This window comes from Tympanuchus pallidicinctus, unplaced genomic scaffold, assembly GCF_026119805.1.
Source record: "Tympanuchus pallidicinctus isolate F22 unplaced genomic scaffold, pur_lepc_1.0 scaffold3, whole genome shotgun sequence".
Taxonomy (NCBI): Eukaryota; Metazoa; Chordata; class Aves; order Galliformes; family Phasianidae; genus Tympanuchus; species Tympanuchus pallidicinctus.
Window position 1 is genome coordinate 3,213,926 of NW_026294747.1, and position 25,177 is coordinate 3,239,102.

At 40.0% G+C, this 25,177-nt stretch overlaps 1 protein-coding gene across 5 annotated transcripts in view; it reads left to right on the forward strand.

The window, feature by feature from the left end:
* NAV2 (neuron navigator 2) overlaps positions 1 to 25,177 on the forward strand; it is a 189,774-nt gene that overhangs the window by 102,044 nt on the left and 62,553 nt on the right. For all 5 annotated transcript variants that reach the window (XM_052695681.1, XM_052695682.1, XM_052695683.1 and 2 more), the window contains one exon: positions 6,384 to 6,506. In XM_052695681.1, coding sequence (XP_052551641.1) covers positions 6,384 to 6,506 — 123 coding nt within the window. The remainder of the gene's footprint in view (positions 1 to 6,383; positions 6,507 to 25,177) is intronic.

Sequence of the window (25,177 nt, forward strand, 5' to 3'; positions counted from 1 at the left end):
AGAAAATAAAAAGGAAACACTGAAATTGGTGTAAATAGCATCCTAAGAGCTGTAGCCAGAGATTTTTAGAGCAGGCGTGGCTAGAATGTTGCATAAGCATTTTCGGTGTTACTGATGTTGTAACATTACTAATAGTTTTAAAATATGTGTTCTCATAGCACTTGCCTCGTATTTTCGGATTTGACATAGGTAGACATCTGAGGCCCGTAACTCACAACCTTAGAGATCATCTGGAATGGAGCATGTTATCCAGCACACCATTAAAAAGCCATCAGCAAGCCTCGGACAATTTAGTAGCACAGTCAGGAAGCAAAAGACAGTGTTTATAGTAACAGGAGTGAGAATAACTGGCAGTAGTCACATAGTCTCTTTTCTGTCCTCACTGCCACACACTGCTGTACAATGCTTGGGACATACTGAGCCATAAATCGTCCTTGTCTGTAGGACCAGCCCACCATTTGTGGTGGGTGGCATTTGCTGTTTCCTCATGCATACTGCCCAGCTGGAGCTCAGGGAGTGTTTGGGCAGCACTCTCGGATGTAGGGTTTGGGTTTTTGGGAGGTCTTGTGCAGGGCCGGGAACTGGACTCGGTAATGCTTGTGGATCCCTTCCAACTCAGGACATTCTGTGGCTAAATCCCGTCCGGCTGTGGGGCTGGCCAGCAGGGGGAGATGCACTCATGCGGGTGGGAGGGAGCAGAAAGCGCTGGGAGCCCTGAGGAGCCTTCTCTGCACTCCCCAGTTTTCTGGGCCTGGCAAGTGGCAGCATGCTCTCGTTATTTTCCTTTGGCCGCAAGTAGTTCCTTTCCCTAACAAAATTAAAGAGAGTGGTGGGGAGTGGATCACTTATTCTATCACTCATTTCTATGGTTTTCATTGAAGTAGATCCTGAGAAGGATTTAGGCTTTTAAATCAAATCTGTCATACGCAAAACCCCATTTAACTACTGCCAGATTCTGGTGTAACTTCGGCTTGCTCCATGCTGGCAGCCTGCTCTTGCTAGGTGTGATCATTGTCCCATCTGAATGAGTTTCCACCCATATTCCATTGGGCTCAGGACTACTATTTGCACACCTCTGACCTCTTGGGAGTTTTCCAATGTTCTCTACCTTATTTTGACAGGATTTGGCCCTCATGCTGTGCAGGTATACACTCTAGCTTTTTAAGATGTGGCTCCAGGAGGGGACACTCAACTGGGCAAGGGCAGCCATGCAGAAGTGCAAAATTGTGGTCGTTGATCTGCTCTCCCAGATGGATCATTGGGTAAACTTTACAAATCATCTGGGAATTGAAAGCCCTGGACCCCTGCCTCCTCACAAATGCCCTAATGGCTGGTTTTCTTTCCTTTGTATGGCTGAAGATGTTCCACTGTAGTGGGCCCATTGAATTTCACTGGCTGAACTAGTTCTGCTCAGATTTAAACATGTTTTAGGAAAAATGTGGGAAACAACAGTAGGCAAGATTGCATCATAAAATAATTAGGCTTTGATTAGTCATTATGAAGGCAAAAGTTCTTTTTATGAAGTCCTGAGGCTTAAATGAAACCTTGTGTAGTCTTAGTAAAGTCATCAGAGTCACTGCCCAAATTACTTTGTGAAGTTTGGGGTGACATATCCTAATGTCTTGCCGTGAGTTTTCTCATTTCTTGCTATCTTAAAGATGTTTTAATCACCTGGATGCCTTTAAGCCTGCTTCCGAGACTGTTAATAATTAATATCGGCATTTGAAGTTTCTCATGGCCATAACAAGAGTTTTCCTTCAAGATGCAGTGTCCCATTCATTCCTGAAGGGCCATTCAAATCCAGGACAGATGAAGAGGAATAAGTTACGCTTCAACCTGTGCTTTGTTCTCATACAGAGCCCATAGAGAAGGGGAAGATAACTGAGACAACACAGGGGAATATAAAATATAGTAAATAGAGTGCTTATATTTTACATAATGCAATATAAAATATTTGTATGAATATAATCTTAATCTACCAATTCACGTGCTTTACAGTTGGGAGATTTAACTAAATAAGCTGTGAAACTAAAATATACTTACTACATTTTGTGTAATCTCTTTTCTCTTTTGCCTGTTACTGGAGTGAATGTCTCCTTATGCAGTGATGATGACTTTTGAAACTGCAAGTCATTTGTAGGTTTTTTTCTGGTTTTAGTCTGTGTTTGGATTTGAGCATCCTCAAAGCAACTCATAATTTATTCATTAGTTTTTCAACTGTAACTATTTAAAGATTATTCATAAAAGTCTATCAATTTATAACTAACACACTATCTTAAATGTGAAGTGAAATTGTAAGTTAAATGAACACTAGGTTTATGCTTCTGTGAACCTGAAAGGTGACGTTTGGATTGAATGTTAGATATATGAGCATTGTATTAGCAGTGCCAAACTGAAAGCTAAGGACCTGATCCCTCTGCGACTGACTTTGCTGAAATTCACAGGGTTCCAAAGTGGGATTTAAACCAGACTTACAGACAGGCTTTGGCTAGAAAGACAAAGAACAGATCATGATGGGCATTTAGTGGAGAGTGCCAGTAAGGAACAATGAATGGAAGGACTTGGGGGAGGGGAGAAATGACTTAAGTATTAATTCTTAAGTAAAGAGTGCCTGTCCCATGGCAAGCTGTTTGCAAAATTGGGAAGGTCATATTCATATGTTAAAGAGTGAAATGAATATATACGAAGTGGTACAAGTTTCCAGACCATGAAAGGACTATGAAAGTGAGTGTGCTGTTGGCTGTCTAGATATACCTGAGCAAGTACAGAATGTGAGCAGAAACCAGGTGACTAAGACCGCTAAATTTTACGGATCCCTTGTGTAACCTGTTCTTGTTCCCTGTAAATACCTTTCAGGAGTGGGAAATGAATCACTTTGGCATTGGAAATAACCTCACAGTATTGCTCTTGGAAGGACTTAGAACAGCATTCAAAATTTCAGAGGCACAGAAAGGATGTATTTGGCTAATGAAAAGAGAAGTTTACAAATCCAGATTGTCCAGGGAACTCCAAAGCAAATTATTTTATACTTGTAATACAGGGCAGGAAGCCATTTTCTTGAAGTGTCACCTAGAAAGTGTGCTGTGAACTCCAGTTGTGCTGGAATGCATAATACTGCTCTTGTTTAACCTGAGTCTTTTCCTAGTGAAAGAAAGAGGTGTGGTTAAATTTATTTCCTTGAAGATGAAGAGTAAAACTGTAGAGAAGAGTAATGAGTATTCATTTCTGAAGGACTAGAAAATCCATGTAACCAATGTCATCTTTGTCTCATTCATCAAATTTGAGTACATGCTACTCTAGTGTTGACAGCCAGTCTCCACTACCTGTTGGTACCATCTCTAGAAGATCTGAGCTATTAATTTGATTCAGAAAGTCACTGAGCCCAGATGCTATACTTTTTCCCACTTTTCTTTTTTGGGAGTAGGTAGGAAGTATTTTGAAGTGCTTGTTTTGACACTGAACTTGAACTGCTTGCAGAGTTGCTGTGATTTGTGAATTCAGCAAGGCTGAATGCAGTGCTTTTAATAAGTAGATATTTGTCGTGCTTTTAATAAGAAAAGCCAAAGAAATTAAACCTAATTGATAATTGCCCTAATACAATTATTTGACTGCAGTGGATCACTGTGTAGGAGGCAAAGCTGTTTCAAGGAAAATGCTTGTACTCAGGGGAACGCTTAAGGAGTTGTTAGAGGAGTTGACAGGCACGTGAAATTGGAAATTTAGGTACACTCCCAGTGATCTTGTCAGAGATTTATTCTCACACAACCCTAGTGCTGACTGCTTCTGCAGGCGGAAGAAAGAGGGGGATTAAAGATGGGGATTAAAGTTTTCTTTTTTGTCTTGAATCAGAATAAGTAGGTTTGGTTTAGAGGTTAGTATAGAGATGTATGATGATTCAGATATCATTGAGAACTGTTAGAATTATACACATGAGGTGAATTTCCTAGTTTTATTCTTCTCTGAGGAAAACTTTGTAAGATTGTCTTCAGAAACATATTACTTAATTATATTCTCCCTTGTCATAAGGCAAAAATGAGCAGCGATAACAACAGTGTATTCATAAAAGGAAGATGGCCTCTGAGAGCCAAGAGGTTTGGAGGGATGGGGAAGAAGGAGAAGAAAGCAATGGCTGGAGGTTTTTGGCACCAGTAGCTTTCTTGCTCTCTTCTCCTGCATTACCTATGAGTAGTAGCAAACTTACTTTATTTTAAAATTGCTTTAATGTCAGTGCATGTTTCTCTGCCACAAGGCAGTACCTCCCCGTGTTCTTTGGCCTCCGTGTTTCATGCAGGACTTTAAGCATTATTCCTTCTGAAGTCTTTTCTGAAATGAAGCATTCCTGGGTGGAGAACATTGCATGTAATAAAAATACGATGTAAAGCTTTCAATCTGTGATTACACAAACCTGTTTCAAAATACAAAACTGTGTACATCTTGTGTTGTCCTGACGTGTAAGAAACTCGTTGGAACAGTGGGTAAAAGGCATTGTCTGTCCGTGCTCTTGTAAGGTGTCTTGGTTTGTGAAACCTCATGACAAAGACATTGAATAAATCTGCTGTTTTCCACTTTGATGCCACTGCAGTTACTCTGATCTATCAGCTTGCTGAGCTTCTCCGCAGAGTGTGAAACGTGTTGATATTAGTAGCTTTCCATTGATTTCAGCATGACTAACAACTCCTGAGAGTAACTTGTTTCATTGAACTGATTCTGGTAATAACCATGGAGGACAATCCATTGCAGTCTTTCATCGAAGGTCTAGTTATGTCAGGGGGAGGTGAAGCCTGACAATAAAGCTGAGAGCTGCTCTTTGCAGTACGTGTGCAGTGGGTGTTCACGCAGGAGCAGGTTTCATGTGCAGGCAAGTTCCTGCAGTAAACCAATTAACGTGTGTACATTGGCTGTTTTTGCAAAATGCTGTTTATGTCTTTGTACAGCAATGTGGTCTTAAGCTCCGCTTTTCTTTCCCTTTTACTTTAGTAGGTTAAGGGGAAAAGAAAGTTTTTCCACGATATAGTATTTATCAGCTACGTCAAGCAAATGTTAGAATGCAAAGACCTGAGGCAAATTCCACACTTGCTGCAGCAGAGCTGCTCCCCTCTTTTTAGAGTCGTCGTTTGTGAGCTCCGACAACCTCGTACCCGCAGATTTGCTGAACGGGGAATCGTCTGGGGTCTGGCTTTACCAGCTTAGCAATCTCTTTGTTAAACTCCCCAGAGGGACTCCTCCGTTGTTCCAAGGCAGGCACCGTAGAGATTCATAAATCTAACTCAAATGCTGAGCAGCAGACTGCATGAGCTTTGTTGACTTTTTACTGTCCCGGTTTTCTAAATGCAGTAATTGAATTTGACTTTGGTAAACTACATCTGTTGCAGGAACGTCTTTGAGGAAAGCAGTAGAAAAAATGCAGAGGCACAACTCGTGCAAACTGCTTTTCCACTCTCCCTCTCCCTGATAGAGGCATTACTAACTGAAGCTAGGAGTGTCTTTCCTTTCTTGCTGTGAATGAGGCTGCCTTGCTGTAAGGGAAAAACTATGTGTCCTTTTAACAGAGGAAGATGTCTAGTGTATCAGAATATAATTCAGTGAGCTGCTGTCTTTTCACTCCCAAGGTAGTAAGAAATGTGTTATCTTAGCAATTGTTGAAATATCTTACCCATACCTGGCATTTCCTAATACCTAAAAATAATAGCACTTCTAAAAGGCAAATGTCTCTAAGTCATAGTTACAGACAGAAAACAATACAGGAGCTGGAACAAGATTGAAACAAGGTTTTATTTCACATTGCATCTTTGAGTTCTCTCTGTAAATCTTGGGTTATTAATTGTTCATGCACCACTGAAAAAACCTAGGGTGAATTCACTGTGATTTTTGCAGTTAAATTGTGAAAGGTTTGAGAATTCCCCTGTGATGTCCACACAACATAGTTCAGCATGGGATAAACTGTGCTTTTTGTGGTAGGAGGGGATAAGTGATTGTATCATTCTCAACTATTGAATGATTTCCATTGAGACAGCAATAATGAAGGGTAAGTATTATTCCTTTGTCTGACGGAATCGTGAGGGTTGGAAGGGGCCTCTGGAGATCATCCAGTCTAATCTTCCTGCTGAAGCAGGCTCCCCAGAGTAGGTCACAGTTATGCTGAAGTCCAGTTCTTATTAATGTGAAAGGTTGCAAGATGGAGTAGGGAATGATGAGAGAGGGCCAAAAGGTCTCCAGTATCATCAAGAATAAACTTTTCCTTGCTTTGTGTTTTGGGAAATATTCTCAACGTGAGAGCATGGGAAATGCATTCTGCAGTTACAAACACACTGAAGGTTAACACAGTGCATTAATATCTGAACATTTGATGGGTTTACTGAAAGTGATGTTTTGTTGTTTCTAAGGTATATGACAGATGGTGGCTTGGGCCTCTACACGCGAAGGCTAAACCGGCTGCCTGATGGCATGGCTGCAGTGCGGGAGACCATGCAGCGCAACACGTCCCTGGGACTTGGAGATGCTGACAGGTAAGCTCTCATCCAGCAAATGCTGGGATGCAGTTGTGCATTTAGTTCAAGTTGTATCCAGTGCATACTGAAATGTTTTCTACAGCTTTGGGAATTCAAGTACTGAATACGTGGCTATGACTTCTGCAAAGTATGTTAGGTTACGCATTCATGGAAGGCTCGGGATGAATACCAGCTTTGTCTTCCGGTTTCTCACTTGTATTCCCACCTGTTCTTCTGTGTGCATGATGTAACACAGGAAAATGTGAAACTTAATTTTAATAGCTTTTGAAAGAAAAAAGGCCTAATTCTCTTTTCACTTCCAATGATTCTTTCAAGTCCGGTGACTCCGCGTGAAAGGTCAAGGCCAAAGATCAACAATTAGGACGGAGGTTAAAAATCCATAATTAACAGTACTGTGATCCATAAAGAAGCAGGTAGATGGACAGTAATGAGTCCTGTATTCTGTTGGAGTTGAGATAAATGAGTTAAATACTTCTGCTTTTAATGGATCGGCCTGTAGCTGCTGCTTTCTCTTCCAAACACAAAACCTGATGAGTGTTACTGTTGATGCAGTAAGTGAACTGTATCCTTTTCCTTCCATGATCTGACCCTAAGATTTGAGTTACAGATTTGAACCAATTTTCAAACCATAAGTTTTGTTTGCTTTTGTTGTCTGTCTTTCTGGGGTGCAGCTGTAGTTGATGAGTTGGACACAACTGGTACTCTCTTGATACAGATGCATGCAGTAAGGCGTAATACCAGGGACAGATGATGATGGAGAAGCTTGTCTTGCTTTCAAGGAAAGCCATGCTGTATTGTTTTGGCTTTCAATAAAGGAATGAAAGCCTCTCAGAGAATCTCAGCTCGGTTTTGATTATTAAGTTAGCATACACTTCCAGTTGGAAAGTATGCCTAGATTTCTCAGGAGCTCATATCTGTTTCTGAAATTTACAACCTAAAACCCATATTCAGCCAAGAGCACTACTCCTGGCTGCCTGTGGGTGAAGGCATTGCCACCTAGTGCTATAACTGAAGACAAACCAAGTGTCATGCTTTGCTGCTGTGGCTTTGCTACATTAACCAAAGCTGTATATTTATAATACAGGATTAGTCTAATGTAAACTGTATTATTGCATAAGTAATAGTGATCCTTCTGAAGAGGTAGTCCTCCCCTGATAGTTCTGTGCTTGCTTGGTATATAAGCTGTTCTCACATTTTATTTAATTGTCTCCTTTCCTGAAGATGCCACCACACAAGGACCAATTACATGTGTTCTACAAGAGGTGTTGTTTTTGTGCTTAAATGTTGTCCAACTTAAAATGGGATTGTGACACACTAAAATGCAATCCCTAGTTAATGTCAGCTATCTCCACATTAAAAATAATTCATTCAGCTCATACTGGGGCGGGGGCTGACACACAGTGTGTGATGGGCGAGTTAGCTGCAACAGGAGATCACAGAGGAATTAGCCTAGTGCAAGATTTGGTGATGTTAGTATGTGTTGCTTTGACATTTTGGAATGCAGGCTTATTCATCTTATGTAGAAGATCAGCATTTCCTCACAATAGCTCAGCAATTAAAAAATGGCTCCCCTTTGGTTGCTGGGTGACCATAATTTGCAATTTAAGCAACAGGAAAAGAATATCTTGGTTTTATCTGCAGTTTTACAGGGTGAAAACTGGCCTAAGGAATAGGGCTTTAATAAAACTGGTGTGGTAGTGCATTGCTTTCTTGATTCTGTGGAGAGGGAAGCAGGAGTTCGGAGGTGCTTTACCAGTGTCCGTAGAAACATGAAGATGAAATGTAGCTCGCTCAAAGCAGATTTTGATTGATTGCATGGGAGAATGGGCGTGAAAGGCCATGAACCTTTAAATATAAGGTTAATCATTAAAAAGTTATCAGAGGAACTTTTGCAGGTTGCCTGTTCGTTTTGTTTCTGATGTTATTAATTGTAGAAGTCTAGTGGTGAAGCTCTCGCTCTTGGGCTCTGGTAATGTAAAGCACAGACCTTAGAAGGTATATTTTCCCCTGCAGCAGGGAAATCTAAATGAGGCAATTTAATTTAACGCTTGATTGCAAGGTTAATGGAATCATTGCACAACACAGCTGAGCTTATTTATTCACTTTGAGACAATTTGTGTTTGCATGGAACAAAGGCATTTTTAATGAAAAAAGGCATTAAGGATGCCTTTTTATTTAGCTTGTGATTTTATTTTATTTTTAATCTTTTTTTAAGGCTGTAAATTAGCCACCTATGGTTTTGCCTTGTATGTGTATGGATGTGGTGTGTACCATCTGGCAGCTGAAGTTTACTTCATGTTGCCAGGCACGGTTGCTTGATCTGAGATCTAACTCTGTCTTGAAGTTCATCTATGCAACTTGCATTTATGAGTGCACACAGATAAGAGGGAAGAAATTTGACACTTAGTTTTGAGTAAATCTTTCTGTAATTACTTTCTTATATAACTTCTTAATTAGATAAGGTAATTGAGACCTGTGCTGACTTATCACATTTTGGTAAATAGGTCGTGAGGCTCTATTAATGGATATGAGCTTGTCAGGAGTAACTTTAATGCTGTAATTAAGGAAAAGTCAGTATGATTTTTTTTTTTTTTTAAGTCTCGGTGATGGAGTCTATTAATAACAACTTCCAAGTGTGATTTGCATGGATTGTTTCAGTTCTGCAGTTTGATTTGAGGCTCTGTGAGTTTGAACCTTTGCATAGGAGGATGAGGGAAAAAAAGGTCTTCCCAGTTTGTCGTTTTTAAAGCCCCTTCTCACTGTAAGGAGATATCACATTACATGGTCTTTGTACTTTGAACAGCTCCAACATGTGTGGACAGTAGATAAAACACGGGTCAGCTGTTGAACGTGGATAAGATTGAACTGCACTTCCAGAGTATTTCTGTCTCACGGTGTCCTTAATGACAGTGTTGTCACACTGAAGATTCTGCAGTTCAAACTAGAACAAAATCAGTTTAATTGCCAACTTAACTTGTGGCTGAAACCAGCTCCAGGTGGTCAGCAGCATTTCCTGCTCACGGCAAGATTCTTGGATAATCCAGGTGAGAATGGAGAATGTGAATGGGACAGAAAAACTGAGAGCGAAACAGTAACAGAGCAGATAGCCAGAGGGCATTCCATGCAGAGCACAAATACTCCTGCCATACTCTGATTAGAAATGTTACTGAATGCAACATTTTACATATGCTATCATTTACAGCAATTTCTGTGAAAGGTAAGAATCAGGCTTTCCTAATATCTAAAGAGTAATACTTTGTTGTGATTTTACTTTGTGTAAAAACAGGTTACGGATATTTTTGTATCTCTTGACTCAGGAAATAGCCGATGCTTTGCATTTTCATGGAGGAAAAATTCTAGACCTCAGTATGTTTAAATTCACTATTAGTTAATATTTTGAATCCTATTAAAAGTACAAGATGGCTTAAAAGAGGGGTTAGTGCTTAGGGAAGGAAGGAGATAGTTGGACTACCTTGGCAACTGGGATTACACTTCAGAAGAGTTGAAAAGCAAGCAAAGGCATGTCATCAAGCTGGGGATGATATTGTTCTGTTCTGAAACACGGAGGAAAGTGGAAACAGAGGAGATGTCACTGGTTTTGGGAGGCATCAAATTTCACTGAAAGCAGTAAACTACAGGCACTGTGCTGGTAGGTGTCATGTAAGAAGCTGCATCAAATTGTCTTTATTGTAGGCAATGGTAAAATAGGAAAGTGGAACAACGTACAATTCTGTTTAGGTGCTCTCTGTTAGGCTGTGGATGCTCTGTCCGTAGAGGTGTTCAAGGCCAGGTTGGATGGGGTCCTGGGCAGCCTGGTCTAGAATTAAATGGGGAGGTTGGTGGCCCTGCGTGTGGCAAGGGGTTGGAGATTCGTGATCCTTGAGGTCCCTTCCTACCCTGGCCATTCTGTGATTTGTCATGCAGTTTTTTGTTAGGGCAAGACACCTTTAGTTATTGCGTGTGTATTTTCAGTTTGTCCCCTTAATTGAGGCAATGCAGTTAAAGCTAAATGAGGATGTCTGCAATTCCTGTCTTTGCAGACAAGGGGTTAAGTCCTCTGCTCAGAGAATATCCATTAGCAGTATTATCCCTTTACTGCCCATCTCATCCTTACTTTAGTTTTGCTGCTCGAGCATTGGTATCATGATGCATAAGAGGAAAAACAGAGGATGTATGTCTGGACTAGCTGCTCAGACTGGAAAGCCTTTGTCCTAGAATGTTAAAACATGAGTGGATTATATTTTAAGCTTCAGACAAGCACAACTCTGGTAAAAATATGTAGAAATAGATATTCTGGCATTGTAATGGCAGTGGAATTCCCATCATCTTCCCCCACAGCATCTCCTGATCTTGCCATATTCCCTTAGGAGAGTTGACATAAGTGTCTGTGGAGTTCCGCAGCAAATAGCCTTTACAGGGAGCTTCATCTGATGGTTCGTATGAAGAGATTCATGGAGGGAGAATCTCCTTTCTGTCAGTAGAGAGGGTTCTTGTGTCCCATCTACAGAGACGTCAGGAGATCTCAGTCACAGATATGCTGCCAAGCTATTACTTGTGTACCAGGAAGATTTTACAGTTCCTTCACCTCAAGAAAGCTCTGATGATTGTATTTGCATACAGTTTGTATGATACATGTGGTTTACAAACTCTGCTTTTCCCCTTTTTTCTTGGTAGGCAGCAGGATCCCCTTATTTGAAGATCTTATATACTAAATCAGCATGGTTTTCTAGAAAATAATTTAAAAATCTGCAAGGTTTCTTTCAAGTTAAGAGACATGAAAAAATAAGTGCCCAACGACTCATCATTCACTGTTACTGTACGTGTGCTGTGAGTCACTGCAGTTTGTAAATACATGTCCAGGTATACTTGCTTAATAGCAAAGTCACGGGTGAAATATACACATAACAGGTCTCTCTGCATGACCACCTGTTTGGATTTTAACTGCAAGTTAGGAAAACTAGCACTGCTTCTAAATATTCAAGCTGTACCTTGGTACCTATATATATACCTATCTCTCTGTCTTTGTAAGGTCCCACATTTATCTTGAGAACTGACTCAAACAAACGGGGAAATTCACATTGCAAAGATTCTTTGAAGTTTATGGCTTTGGAACCTGCAGATTAGAATCACAATGCCAAATACTTTTATTTTCCAAGGAGTCTTTTAACAAGCAGTAGTCCAAAGTGGTTTTAGGTTACATAAAGTAATTGCAAAGGTAAGCAACAAAGAGTGGGTGAAGCAGTGGTACAGTAGCTGTACCTGAGGGCTGAAATTAACAGTACCAAAAGGAAAAAAAGTATTCTGCATTCAAACAAGACAGTTAGTCAAGGGAGTTGAGATCATTTGGCAGATGGGTTTCAGTGGGCTAAGGATAGCAAACTATTGTGTGCATAAACATTTCTTCTGGTTTCAAATAGATGCAAGAAGTTTCATTGCTAAGTACAGGTTACAAACAGTTGCTCTAAATATATCCAGATTTATAAGTAGTTTAGAGTAAGTTGTAAAGGCAGACAATACCTGTGAAGCAGAGGATGGTTTATCAAGGAAAGGCATGATAGGAGATTTATAAGTAGTTTAGAATAAGTTGTAAAGGCAGACAATACCTGTGAAGCAGAGGATGGTTTATCAAGGAAAGGCATGATAATAGGAGGTTTATGTGATGTGCAGTAGAGAGATATGGACGATTTATAACTTGTGTGATACGGAGGGGTTGGCTGGGGAGAGGGAACAAACTATAACTGGCTGTAAAGTCTGTCCCATTATTTAATCTGTGGTTTTTAATATCCACTGGAATCGTTATTTGGATGCTCTGGTTAATTCTTTGAAGATAGTTTGTGGAACTCCCTTAAAGATGAAAAGGAGGAGGTCAGAGATGAAGTGGCTTTGTGAGAATTGCCCTCCCTTGGGCAATGAGGTTCTTTTCAGCTTTGTGGCTTGCATGTGAAAGCATTCAGTGGGCAAGTAATACTTTTTTTTTCTTTTTTAAATCACTCACATACTTTCTGGAGCACATCTAGTTGGATGAAGTATATTGCTTTCTGAGAAGGATATACTTAGGATGTCTGATTTTTCTTACTAAACGATGATCTGCAATGAGTTTGCTTTTCACTGTGAATTGGGGCTGCCCGAAATGTACAAAGTGTTTTGAGTGAGGAGGGGATGAGGTAAGGAGGGGGATTTTCTTTTCAGCAGAGATTGTATTTATTTAAAAATTTCTATCCAGGCTCTAGATTATCACATCAAGTGGTAATAGTGATATAAGATTGATATACATGATGGATACATGGGATATATATCGATATATGATATATATTGGGGGTGGGAGGGGATTGTTTGCCTATTTAACTGACTTCTTATAAAAATGTAATTAGTTTTCCTACTGGAGTTTCCTTTTTCTATGTATCCATGGCCAAAAGAAGCTTTTATTTTATTTACTTTATTTAGGACCTATCTGTTACTCTGAGCCAGTAAGGTAAGCCAAGAATTGTCTTCTTCCCCTCTTTTTAGTAGCCTTGCAGGCTAACAAAACAGCTGCAAATGGTTGTTGACATTCTTCAAGAACTTCCTTCCATTAATGAGGAGGTACAGTTCTACCAATCTATGCAAAAAAATCCAAAACCAGAAACAAAGAAGTTACCCTTTACCTACATGCCGTCCCCTCCAGAGTTGTCACTGATATTATAGTTTTAAAACCCATTTTCTGTGTTTTTCTTTTTTTTTTTTTTTTTTTGCTTTGATATAAATACTAAAGGCACGTAGGTAAAATCTTTCGGTGTTGCATTTCTTCTTTTAATTTCTTTTTCTCGTGTCATGCCCCCTGCTTTAGTTACTGTGATTCTGATTCCACATTCCTTTAGAAGCTATTTCCATCTCTGCTTTGGTAGCTAGTTAAAATGCTGTTAAAAGTCAGGAACTGAAGTTCACTACAAAGCTAATAGAGAGTTGCAGGTACTGCTAGGTAGAAACTGAAAGGAAACTACACCACCAAAGGGACTACACCACTGGAATTAGATTTCTTCCTAAGGTGACTTTTCTTTCCATCTGCACCCACTCTTAAGTGTTTGACTACCAAGTTGACATTACTGCTGATTTAGAGCCTCTACTGAACCCCTTGATATTGCTTCTTCCACTGCTGGAGATCAACACTGTCTTTTCTGTTGTATAAAGTGGCTTTTAAAATACTTCAGGCATGTGGAAAATTAAGCTTGTATTCCAAGGGTAAACAAGATTGTAGATACAAAGACCGTTTTGAACTGTATCACAAGCCTTTGTGCTTTGCATGACAAACCGAAGAATGTGAAATGCTTGCTGACATAGCGCAGACTTTGTTATTTGGTTTTCTATGTCGAATGGCAAGAGTGTCAACATAGTATCACAACTGACCTACAGCAGTAACCTCTGAGTTTGGGATTTGGAGATTGAAGAGATAAAAACTAGTAGCAGACAGCTGTCAGACTCGGAAAGAGGAATCCCAAGTATTAGACTGGTGTGGAAACTCATTGAGACCACTGAAATCACCCTCTGGAAAATGGGTGAGAAGCCTGCAATGATCTCCTTCCCAGGAAGCCTCCTTGTGATATCCAGGTGTACCAAAGGATCACTGCTTATACAGGGAAATAAGGCATCCAATTCGACTAGCTAGCTAAAATGTTTAAAGTTGGGTGTATATCCCATGCATATCCACATCTGCAGCACAGCAGGAACAGCTGTAAGGTATCCACAGCTTTGAGTTCAAAACGCTGCATATTTGGTAAGTAGATATATCCTTCAGCTGTCCTGTATGACAAATGAAGGAATGTAGGGATACCTTTGGGCTTACTGATGTCAAGAGAAATGCAAAAATCCCTGACTTAGCATCAGTAAGGCAGAAGATGAGTTCTGCTAAAATGAAGGCTTGCTCCCTATTTCCATGGTGCTCCAGAAAGAGGTGCATGCTCTTCCCTCCTCACACAAACCTCATTTACTAATTACAACTGTCTTTTTGTAAGGATGGACATGTCTCAACATTCATATATGTCTCTACACAGCACTTGCTGTTTCACTGACACAGAGTGACTCCTGGAAGCTGGATGGCTCACAAGTGTACATATGTAGAAGTATGGACCATGATGTGGGAATGTCCATCCCACTGGATTGACTTTCCAGCTCTGGGGAGTAACTTTCCTGCATTTCTGCATCCAGCAGTGAGGAGGAAGGGGCAACAGTGCATCATTTTATTTTTGCTCTCTTGAGATTCTGGGCACTGCTGGGTTACTCCTGGATGTCTCAGTAAGCTCCTTGGTGGCCAGCAAACTATTCCGTATTGCAGGACAGTACCCTTCTTATCTTTGAGTCCTACTCTGCTCTTCTCCATTCCTCAGCTTCCTCGTGGTTTAGAGATGTTCCAGGAGTAAGTGACTTTCTGACCTTTTTATGACAGCTATTAGGATTCACAGTGATGCTGAGGCTCTACAGAACAAGTAATCACTTTGCTCCTGCTCTCTCTGAGCTGAGACCTGGCATCCTGCAGCTTAGGCAGCACAGTGTTAATGCAGCTACATGAAGTTTAAAGACTCCCTGTTATTTTGTAAACAGGCATTAAGTCTTTCACATGATAGTCCCGTGTTGCTTAGGTATATACAGTAGATGTAGATTTGGCCAGGATAAATAAATGCACGCTCTGTACTAGAAACACTTTGAGCTACATTGCACTGCATTATAAGAATGTATGTAATCAGTTTTTATTATTATTACTATTATTTGCCATTCACATTAAAAATAAAACATCTAATTTTGTTAGCACCAGTTGGTGCAATTTGAAACTAAGTAATTTGATGCGAGTGCAGAACAGTGCAGAGTTAATGCACAAAGCCTCTATCTGTACCGCATCGCTAGAGGCTGTGTTTATGTACGTCCAGGTATATTTGGTCAATAAGTAGCCAGAGGATCAGTGCTAAAAATGAGGGGCCTGATTACTGCCTGAGCAAAGTCCAAGGGCTGAGTTCAGCTCTTCTTAACTACATTTATATTTTTTGTTACTTAACTGACGAACGCTCAGCTCAGCAGCTACTGCAGTTGCCATGTGCTGCCATCAGCCCCAAGTAACATTTTTGTCTTTCTTATCTAATTTTAGCTTTTAATCTTCTCTGATTATGTTGTTAGTTGAAGTTCATTTTCATATATATCAACTAATCCATTCGTTTTGGTTTGGGGGAAATGAGCAAACCACCTTGAGTGTTCAAAAAGGTTTTATTCCTGCTTTCATGTTCACTGTCAAGATTGATTTATTCCTGCTATGAAAGTTGCAACTAGAAATATTCTTCAGAACATGACTCAATGCCTTAAACATCTCTTTGAGACTACTGATGTTATTTGATACTATCTCAGACATAGTTTTGTTTCGTTAGCATTTTAATGCAAAGGTTTCATTTCGTTTTTCACGGATGACTGTAGCACAGTGTTTCACTTGGAAAACTAAAAGTGTTTTGTGTGCACAAAGAGTGAGTAGAATATTATCATTAATAGCTAGAAATGCTAGACAACTATGTCTGTCCGTGGAAAGAGGGGAGAAGGAAAAGGTGAAGGAAAAAAACAGTAACATGAGCCTGTAGGAGGAGATAGCAGCATCTGTTGCCACCCAAAGTTCACCCAAAGCCTTACACCATACTTAGTCTGTATTTTCAGACTGTATGAATTCTGTAGAGAATGCACCCAATTATTTGTGCTTTGAGAGCATTTGTGATCCACAGGAATCCTGATATGGATTAGGTTGTAGCAAGAAATCTGTGTTTATACATATCTAGTCTTAAATGTCCATGCAAAACAAAGATTGAGAATCTTAAAGCAACTTCCCAATTTGTATGCATTCTCCTCTTATTTAATGATACCTGTTTCTGATGTTACTGTCACATTTTAACACCGTTTTCATGAAGGAGATTGTGATTCATGTTGGTGCAGTTATAAAAGTAGAGCACAAGTTGACTTGTGCTTAACTTGGTTAAGCGCAGCTCTGTGGGAAGAAAGCAGAATTTTCATGAGACATTTGCCTGTCTAGTAGTGAGCTGTAGTTATAGTAAAACAGCAGATTCAAGAGACATGAGAAAAATGCAGAGTAAAGCTATCCAATGATCGCTTCTTCTAAAACAGAGCAGTCTTTATCAGTATTAGTTTATGTTAAGTCTCTGAAAGCAATATGAAACACCATTTTACAGCTCAGCCACGCTCTGCTAGTGTTTAAATGGGGCAGAGAGATGAGAGGCTGATATAAAATTATTTTTGAGTTAAAATTTTGGGGTGAAATTGAAAATAAGGAGGTTTTTAAATTTTACCCACCTCCCTCCCCCAACTTTTTTTTTCCCCCTCTCTCCCCCTTTATTTTTTTTTCTCTCCCCTTCCACAGAGAGTTGTCACAGAGTAGTTGTGCACTGGTAGATGTTCTAAAGCAAAAACTCATGTTGGGGTTTTGCTGTGTCTGACTTCAGCAAGAGTCTCAGTTTCGGTCTCCTATATTTGAGTCATTTCTCCAACAGTATTTAATTATCTCTGTCTCTGCTGCCTAATTATTTCCTGGAAATGAAATCGTTTCCTCACAAGATACTGAAAGGTGTTAATTGGACTCTTGGCTGTTGCAGAGCTATCAGATCACAGAGGTGGGATGGAAAGAATTAAGGTTGAAGTCCTTGAACTCCCACTTCCCCCTGGATGATTTAACTACGAAAATTAGCAAAGGCTCCAAGGGAATCACCTCACTTTTTGAAGACTTGCATTTTTTATAACCCAATGGAATATTTGATGATATTTCTTCAAAAAGACCCAGTCTTTAAAACAATTATGCAGTTCAGCTACTGCGTCAAAGGAAAGAAAGCAAAATGCTACTCAGAAGCGGTTGCGCTGCTTTTACTGAGACCAGAGTCCATCCCCAGGTTGGCATGGAGCTTGGAAAACTTCAGGTCAAGCATCTCGCTTTTGGCAAACCAACAAAAAATTGAAATCATCCCCCCCGATAATTATTTCATCACTGTAACAGAGCCATCTCTGAAGCAGAGGGTGTAGCCTCAGAGAGAATGAACACGCTGCACAAAGCCCAGGAGGGCTGGGGCTCGGGAAGGAATTACTGGGCAAGAAACGGTTTTGCAATTTTCGCTCTTGCAGAAATGCAATGAAAGGTTATACAGCCTTGCTGAGATCCTGAAGCCTCAGGATTTTTGCAGGCCGGGGAGTGGAGCGAGGAAGCAGCATCAGTGGTGATGGTGGGGGGATGCAGCACGGTAAGAGAGACGCCACTGAGCTTTGAACTCGATCAGATGCTTGAGGGCAATTAAACACGCAAGATTTCCTACTTTAAACAAAGGCACAGAAGGGAGTCTCCCTGTTTTTCTGTGCTATTAATCATCAAGAGGAGAGAAGAATGAGTGAACGAAGGAAAAAAGAGATGGTGCTGTTTAAAGGAAAGATGTTAGACCCCAGCAGGATGCCTGCTTGAGTTGCATCTCAATAAATAATAAGCACTTGTTATGCTAATAGTCACTATTTCCAATAACATGATTTGCATACAGATTATATGCATGTTAATTACGTTGTGCACATAGCCAGTAATGTGCGTGTTACGTTTTTTTCCTTTGCATTTTCATTTGCAAAGTGAGGCATCATTTTAATGAATATTGCAAAATTATAGAATGCGAGTAGATAATGCAGTGAATAATAGCGTGCTGAGCTGGGTGCCAGGGAAGTTAACCACGCATCAGAAGTGTTTGTTGGAGGAGCCCAGGATCAGCCTCACCTCTGGCACTGACATCTGTCGTGGCACCTGATTATAATGGAAATAAATGAAACAAAAGTGTGTGTGAATGCCTGATAATGCAGTGTTGCACGACGGTAATTAACCTAGTGTTGGATAATTACTTGGTTCATACTTGTGTGACCCATGCTGAGTGTTACAAGTTGCATAGATCCGAATCACGAACATCACTGTGCCTTTGGTTGGTGGATTTATAGTGCTTTTGTGCCAGGTGTGGGAGGGCAGGTAACACCTGGTGCTGCATGGGCACAAAGTTTTCCAGAGCAAAGTTAGCCCTTACAGAAGGTTTGAACACATTGGAATCAGAGCCATGCTTGTGTTAGATTGATTCTGGGCATCTTCTGCCCATAGCATTTCTGACTCATTAGGAGGCTGGACTTCAGTGAACTTTATTTGAAGCGTGATTCCAGATATGCTTTCTTTTCTTGCCCCCAAGTCTCCGAGATCATCCAACTGCCCACCTACCACCATGCTTCATAATAGTGTAGCTATGCCTTCTGTACCTGTAGCTACACTGCTTTTCCTGGTGCTCTGTGTTCAGCTTATTACTTACAAAGAAATAAAGAAAGCAACCCACAGTATCTTGGGAAAATAGAAGAGTAGTCATCTGGCATTCCAGACTAAATATTTAATGTATTTCATAAGGCACCTAGTAGAAATATTTACCTGTTAAGAAACGGTAAGAATATAATTTACAAGTTCTTATCAGATTAATTTTTCGGGTATCAGATAGCAGTATTGGGTATCAGATAATCTCTTCCCTATAAAACACAGATGTTTGGAATTAGTAGCTCAGTTTCAAAAGAAAATAGCTGTTAAATGCAATAGCTCACCACATCAATATTTGGTTGTTATTGCCATTGGTATTCTCACATCCCATGGCAGCTCATTCTGCGTGCTTTATACTTATCGTAGTATCTAGTGCACTGAAAAGGATTTGCTCATCAGGAGAGAAACTAAATGATTTAATCATTTTGTAGACATGCCACTCGCTCAAGTTCACTCAGTGTAGCCAGCGTGTGCAGGGAATGTGGGTTACTTTGAGGCTTACATTGGTTGCGAGGAGAAGAGAGCTTTCGGTGTAAGTGAACAGTCTTGAACAAGTTTTCAGGTTCCCAGCATTGCTGCAAACACGTTGGCCTTCTGTTCAGAGCAACCCCGTGGGTGAGATTTCCTTCAGTCACGCTCCCCTAAGGCTGATACGTTGACTACCTGAACCACAGGCAGCAATACTGTAGGACCATAAGTATCCTCCAGTAAAACTATTGTTTTATCAGTGCTTAGGAAAGGTCAGAAGTTCATGTGAGCAAGTCCTGACTGCAGCATGTTTGTGAGATAGTGACTAAGTACAAGTTTTCGTACTGCTTAATTAAGCATTTCTTTGTGTGAATGAGCAAAAATACGGAATCCTGAAGAGCTGTGTGCTCCTCATTCATGAAGCCGCAGAATGCTGAGCTAGGAAGGCTTTTTGGTTAAAAGTATGCACCAGTTAGGGCTGCTCTCTTGTAGGTCACTGGTTTCAGTCCTTTTATTTTATAAATATGGTTGGAAAACCAACTCAATGGTTTTCTTGACCAGACGTAAGAAAACAATGGCAGGGATGAGAAATATCTGCAGATCAATATTACATTGGTAGGCTATTGTGAATTTGAAAATGGCAAGTTAGTCTATTTGACAGGCAGCATAGTAAGAGCAAGACAAAAGCAATTCACATGGGAAACTGTTTGAAATAGAGGAAAGATTTTAAAAGATAATCTGAGTGAAAGCCAAGTCTTCTAGCTCACACATGGTCTTTGGAACATCCTTATGTTGTGTGAGTCAAGCAGGTCCCTTTGTTTTATTAGAAAAATGCAGATGGACTATCAAAGCAAAGTGATTTTTTGTTGAAGCTGAGAGTTTGCATGTTTGTTCTTTGTCCACTGCTCTGTTGAAGTATTTGTGGTTCCAGTGCTTATGCATTCAGTAATACAGAGGACTTGCAAACACTAAAAATCAAGCTATAATGATATTAGCTTGATTTAATATTGCTTCTTTAATTAAGATAAATGACTTCACTTTTCTAGTGGGATGTATTAGCTTTTTAACAGCCACAGCAGCAATAAACAGCTGTAAATATTGACATATATCTAATTAGGAAACCAAGGCAATTAGTCTGGGCCAACTGTATTGATCATAACTGAGCTGGATTTGACTAAGATGCAGGTGGCTGACAGCAGTGCTTTTACAGTGGATGCCCTCAGATGGGTAATGGTTGCTGCTGATCAAAGTTTTAGTATTTTTGGAGGGGACAGTGTGGGAGGGGGGTAAACGAAGTCCTATAGGAGTTTTCCATCTCGTAGCTCCTTGGAGGCCTGCTTGTTTGTACAGCACTATGTTAGGCGTAGCTCCATAGGTGCTACACATGGCACGTTCTTGAGTGCATCCTTTCAGGACCAAGTAGAAATGCAAAGAACTTCTGATTCAAACCTTTTTTTTTCGGCACGTTGTAGCTATAGAGACTTTTGCACCTAGATTATGCATTTGTATAGCTTCTCACGTATACAGTATTTTTTGTTGGCGAAAACATTATGCTAGAAAGCTCAGAAAGCAAACTGAAATCATGCATGAACATCTGTCGCATATCCATCCCAAAGCCTCTTACCAGATCCCTGGGTTGGGAGCAATCATGCCATTTTGTTCATTCTTCTGTTTCATTACATTGGTTGGTTGTGTTTTAAGATAAGATTTTTTTCATTTTATATAGACTGTACTTACAAATCATTTGTTACATATATTTTCAAGTTGATTGTTTTTCATGTGATTTAGTTGCTATATATGGAAAACATTTTAGATACAGAAATATATGCATGTTTGGATACAGGAAGTACATTGATAACATTAGATGAATTAGATGCTAATTCTGCCTTACAATTCTCCCTAACAACTTATCAGTGCTGTAATCATTAATCTTATTCCAAGTCATTAATCCTATTCCAAATTTGGCTTTTCTGTCTGCTAAGTCTTTTCGGGGCTGAAATTCCTACTCTTGATCATGTGAAGTTTTGCAAGGGACTTGACCTCACATTCAGCTGGGACTTGAAAAATGTCAATTCCTGTGCATTGCATGTATACCCTTGCAGTAGTACACACTTGTTTATTTTCTTCTGCACAGTACTACCAATGTAAGCAATTTTAACAAAATCCTGAGGTATTCTGTGCTTCGTATGTTTACTTACTAAAAGCATAAAAAATTCCAGGCAGCACCAGCATAGTGTAATTGTCTGCTTTCTGGGAAGTCTCTAAGATGAGAGGACTCTTACCCTTGGAGAATGTGAAGGCAAGTATTTCATAGCATGCATCCTTCATTGGGCTGCAAATACCATGCCTCTTTCATTCAGCAGAATGAAAGGAACTGAAAAATAGAGCTTCATTTTTCCAGGCTTACTTCTTCCAGCTCCTACCTTCTTTCAGAAATGCAAAGAAAAACCATAAGTTCACAGCATTGTAGCAGCTGCAGAATATTTGCTACTGTTCTTCTTACTGACTGCACTGATTCCAGTGTTCCCCTAGAGCTTACTTGCACACAATGCTTATGTCAATTTTGTTCATCCATAGAATTTTAGCCACTAAATATATAAGCACTTGTTGTGCTAACAGTCACTATTTTCAATAACATGATTTGCATTTTATATGCATGTTAATTAGATTGTGCACATAGCCAGTAATGCACACATTCCATTTTTTCCCTTTTCCTGATTATTTTAAGACATCATTTTACCCGGTTGTAGTGGAGTCCTTCCATGGTGAAACGTGGCAGACCCTTCATACCACACATTATAAAAAAGCATACAAAGGCCATGAAGTGCAACGTCTTGACAGTCTGTGCTGCTTGCATTACTTTTATAGTCACTGCAGTCATCAAACGCAGACATTCTATAAGCTCCTCACTGATATATATATATATACACATGTATATATTTCAGCTGATGAGAGTAAAAGCATAAAGGAAGTTAACATATTGCAGGAAAACCTGATTTTCAGACATTTTGGTGTTCTCTTAGGGAGAGCTTGAAATGAATCAAGATTCATGTTGATGTAGCCTAGAATGCAAACCTGTAATCACGGTTTTGGGCCTTTTAAAATAAAAATCAAATCGCAGATTTCTTTGATAAGTTTTTTGTTGCTGTTATTGTTGTGGGTTTGCTGTTTTTTTTCTCCTGCATACAGTTTTAGTTTCTTTCAGGCTATGCACATTGTTCTTCCTTACGTTAATGGAAATTGCACGCAACTGGGGAGAAAGAGAACAAGCAATTGGAGGTGCAATGATCTTATTACACTGAGTATTAGGACACTTTGCAGTCTTTTCTAAGCAGCTGTTCTTTAGATAAATTAATACCTGGGGTCTCTTTACTTCTCTCAAACTTTAACTACCATAAAAGAAGTTAATGTAAAGCTGTTCACAGCTTAGCTCACCCGATTGCTATGCAGAAGTTCTAACACAAAAGCTTCCATAAACTGCAGCCATAACGCACTAATCTTCTGAACTTCCTGACCCATAAAACTATGATTATTACTACATATAAAATTCATTTGGAAATATCCCTCTGTATTTAGTGTTATAGGTATTATGTTGCAAAATCCCTCCTCCTTTACAGTGGAAGGGCTGCCAGGAAAAGGAGGACAAAGGGGCTGTAGATTAGTGTATAGAGAGCAACACTGTACCTTAATCTGGTGATTTTGTTTTTATTTGTAGCTGTTGATTTAAAAGGTGGGATGTTCTGATGCTTTTTTTTCCCCCTAGCTTGCCATTTCAGATTTCATCATTTTGGGGATTAGAACATTTCTTGCTGCCCTTACCCACTAGTGTGAGTTGGGTGCTAATTTTCTATACAACTCTATAAGCAGATAATTAAGAAACACCAAGTTTGGGGGGAGATTTTTGGTGAAGACAGGTTAGAAGAAAGCCTTTCTATTCCAGTTGGGATTCTTTTAAGTACCTGTGATATCTAAGAGTTATTTCTAGCAACTGCTCTGTGATTTTAGTAATGAATGAAGAGCAGTTCATGGGATTTGTTAGAAAGGATACCTTGAGGGCAGTTAAACGCAGCAGAGGTGAGTCTATGAGTAAGTTTACCTTCACTTTTATTGTGGATAATAAATACTTTTGTTTAAAAAGCTATGTGACTCTTGTCTGATCTTCTACAATGCTAGTGGCATCTGCGGCTTTGCATGTAGGCACGTATGCACTGTGAAAGGGCTGGGATGACTGCACTGCAAGATACAGACGTACCAAAAAGCAAAAGGGTCATGTTTCTATCTTTCATTCACCACTAGACTAACTTAATATGGATAATAGTCCAGCTGCAAAAAGATACTAAATGAACGGCCTTTTTCATTTTGAAACACAAACATTTGTGTTAAGTGATGCTTTTCTGAAGCCACTTTTATTGTTAGTATTGTTCCAAATTGCAAGTTGTCACATCCACCAGCCTCTAAATTACCAGTTGTCTTTGTTGCTATAGTAACATTGTGGCCACTAAAATATAGACTCCAGAATAGAAAAGCAAGCTCAGACTGCAACTCGTTTATTTGAAGGTTTTGGCAGAAGAATTTCTGCGCAAAGTCATTATTTTATAACCTTTGAATACTTACATTTTAACTCTTTCAACCAAAAGGGCAGCATTATGCTAAAACATGCCTCTTTTTTAAAATGAGATATCCAAGCTGGACCCAGTTAATAACTATCTTGGTGCAGTTGACTTCTGCTGATTCTTTCCCTCTTTTCTTTGGCTTCCGGCTGAATGGTTGATGGTTTTCTTGAGGTGAGGCTAGGATTGCAGCCTGGTGTTGTCTTCTCTGCCCATCCCTTTTTCATGACACACTTGCTCATCAGTGGCCTGGACAACGGCAACGTACCCTGGGTGGATTAGAAATGTAGTTTCTTGCTTACTGAACAAGTGCTACTGTAATAATGGGAATGGATTTGCATATTCCCTTATGGCTGAATGTTAGTGCATTAGGCAATGTTAGCAACTGTGTAGACTTCAGCAAGAGTCAAGTTCTTTGTCTTTTTCTTTACATATCTATATTTGCTGTTTCGCTCACCAGCACCCTTCTGCTCACTGTGATGTTGAACCTTCATTCTTCATCCAGCCTTGGGCTCCTGGCCTCTTCTACTTCAAGTTCCAGTGCTGCCTTCTACTCCCAACTAGGCATGGCTATCCAACACCACTGTGTTTTGCATCATCGACATTACTATCACCATTCCCCTTCTGTTTATCATATTTCCCTTTGAGGGGAAAGGGAGGGAGTACTTTTGGGGGATATTTCCTGCTCTGTGCCTGAAGGTGCTACCCCCTGCACCGAGTCAATTAGTATGCCATAGACCCAATGAATGGTGAGTCTGCATGGGTTGTAGGCAACCGGCAGTCCAGTTCTCACTGTCTCACAGGTTTTCTGATATTTATAGGTTCTGTTTGTGCAGTATAAGGGTAATTCGTGCCTCTAAGTTCTGCTTCCCACAGTAAATTGCCCCCAAAGAAGAGCAACAAGGTTTGTGAATAGCTTGCAGAATATGGCCTATGAGGAGTGACTAAAGGAACTGGGGCTGTTCAGTCTGGGGAAGAGGGGGCTGAGGGCAGACCTTATTGCTCTCTTCAAATACCTGAAAGGTGCTTACAGTGAGAGCGGGGTTGGTCTCTTCTCACTGGTGACGGGTGACAAGGCAAGGGGAAAAAGCTTCAAGCTGTGCCAGGGGAAATTTAGGTTGAATATCAGGAAACACTTCTTTACAGAAAGGGTTGTTAAGCACTGGAATAGGCTGCCCAGGGATGTGGTTGAGTCACCATCCTGAATGTGTTTAAAAACTATTTGGATGTGGTGCTCAGGGACATGATTTAGCAGAGGGTTGTTA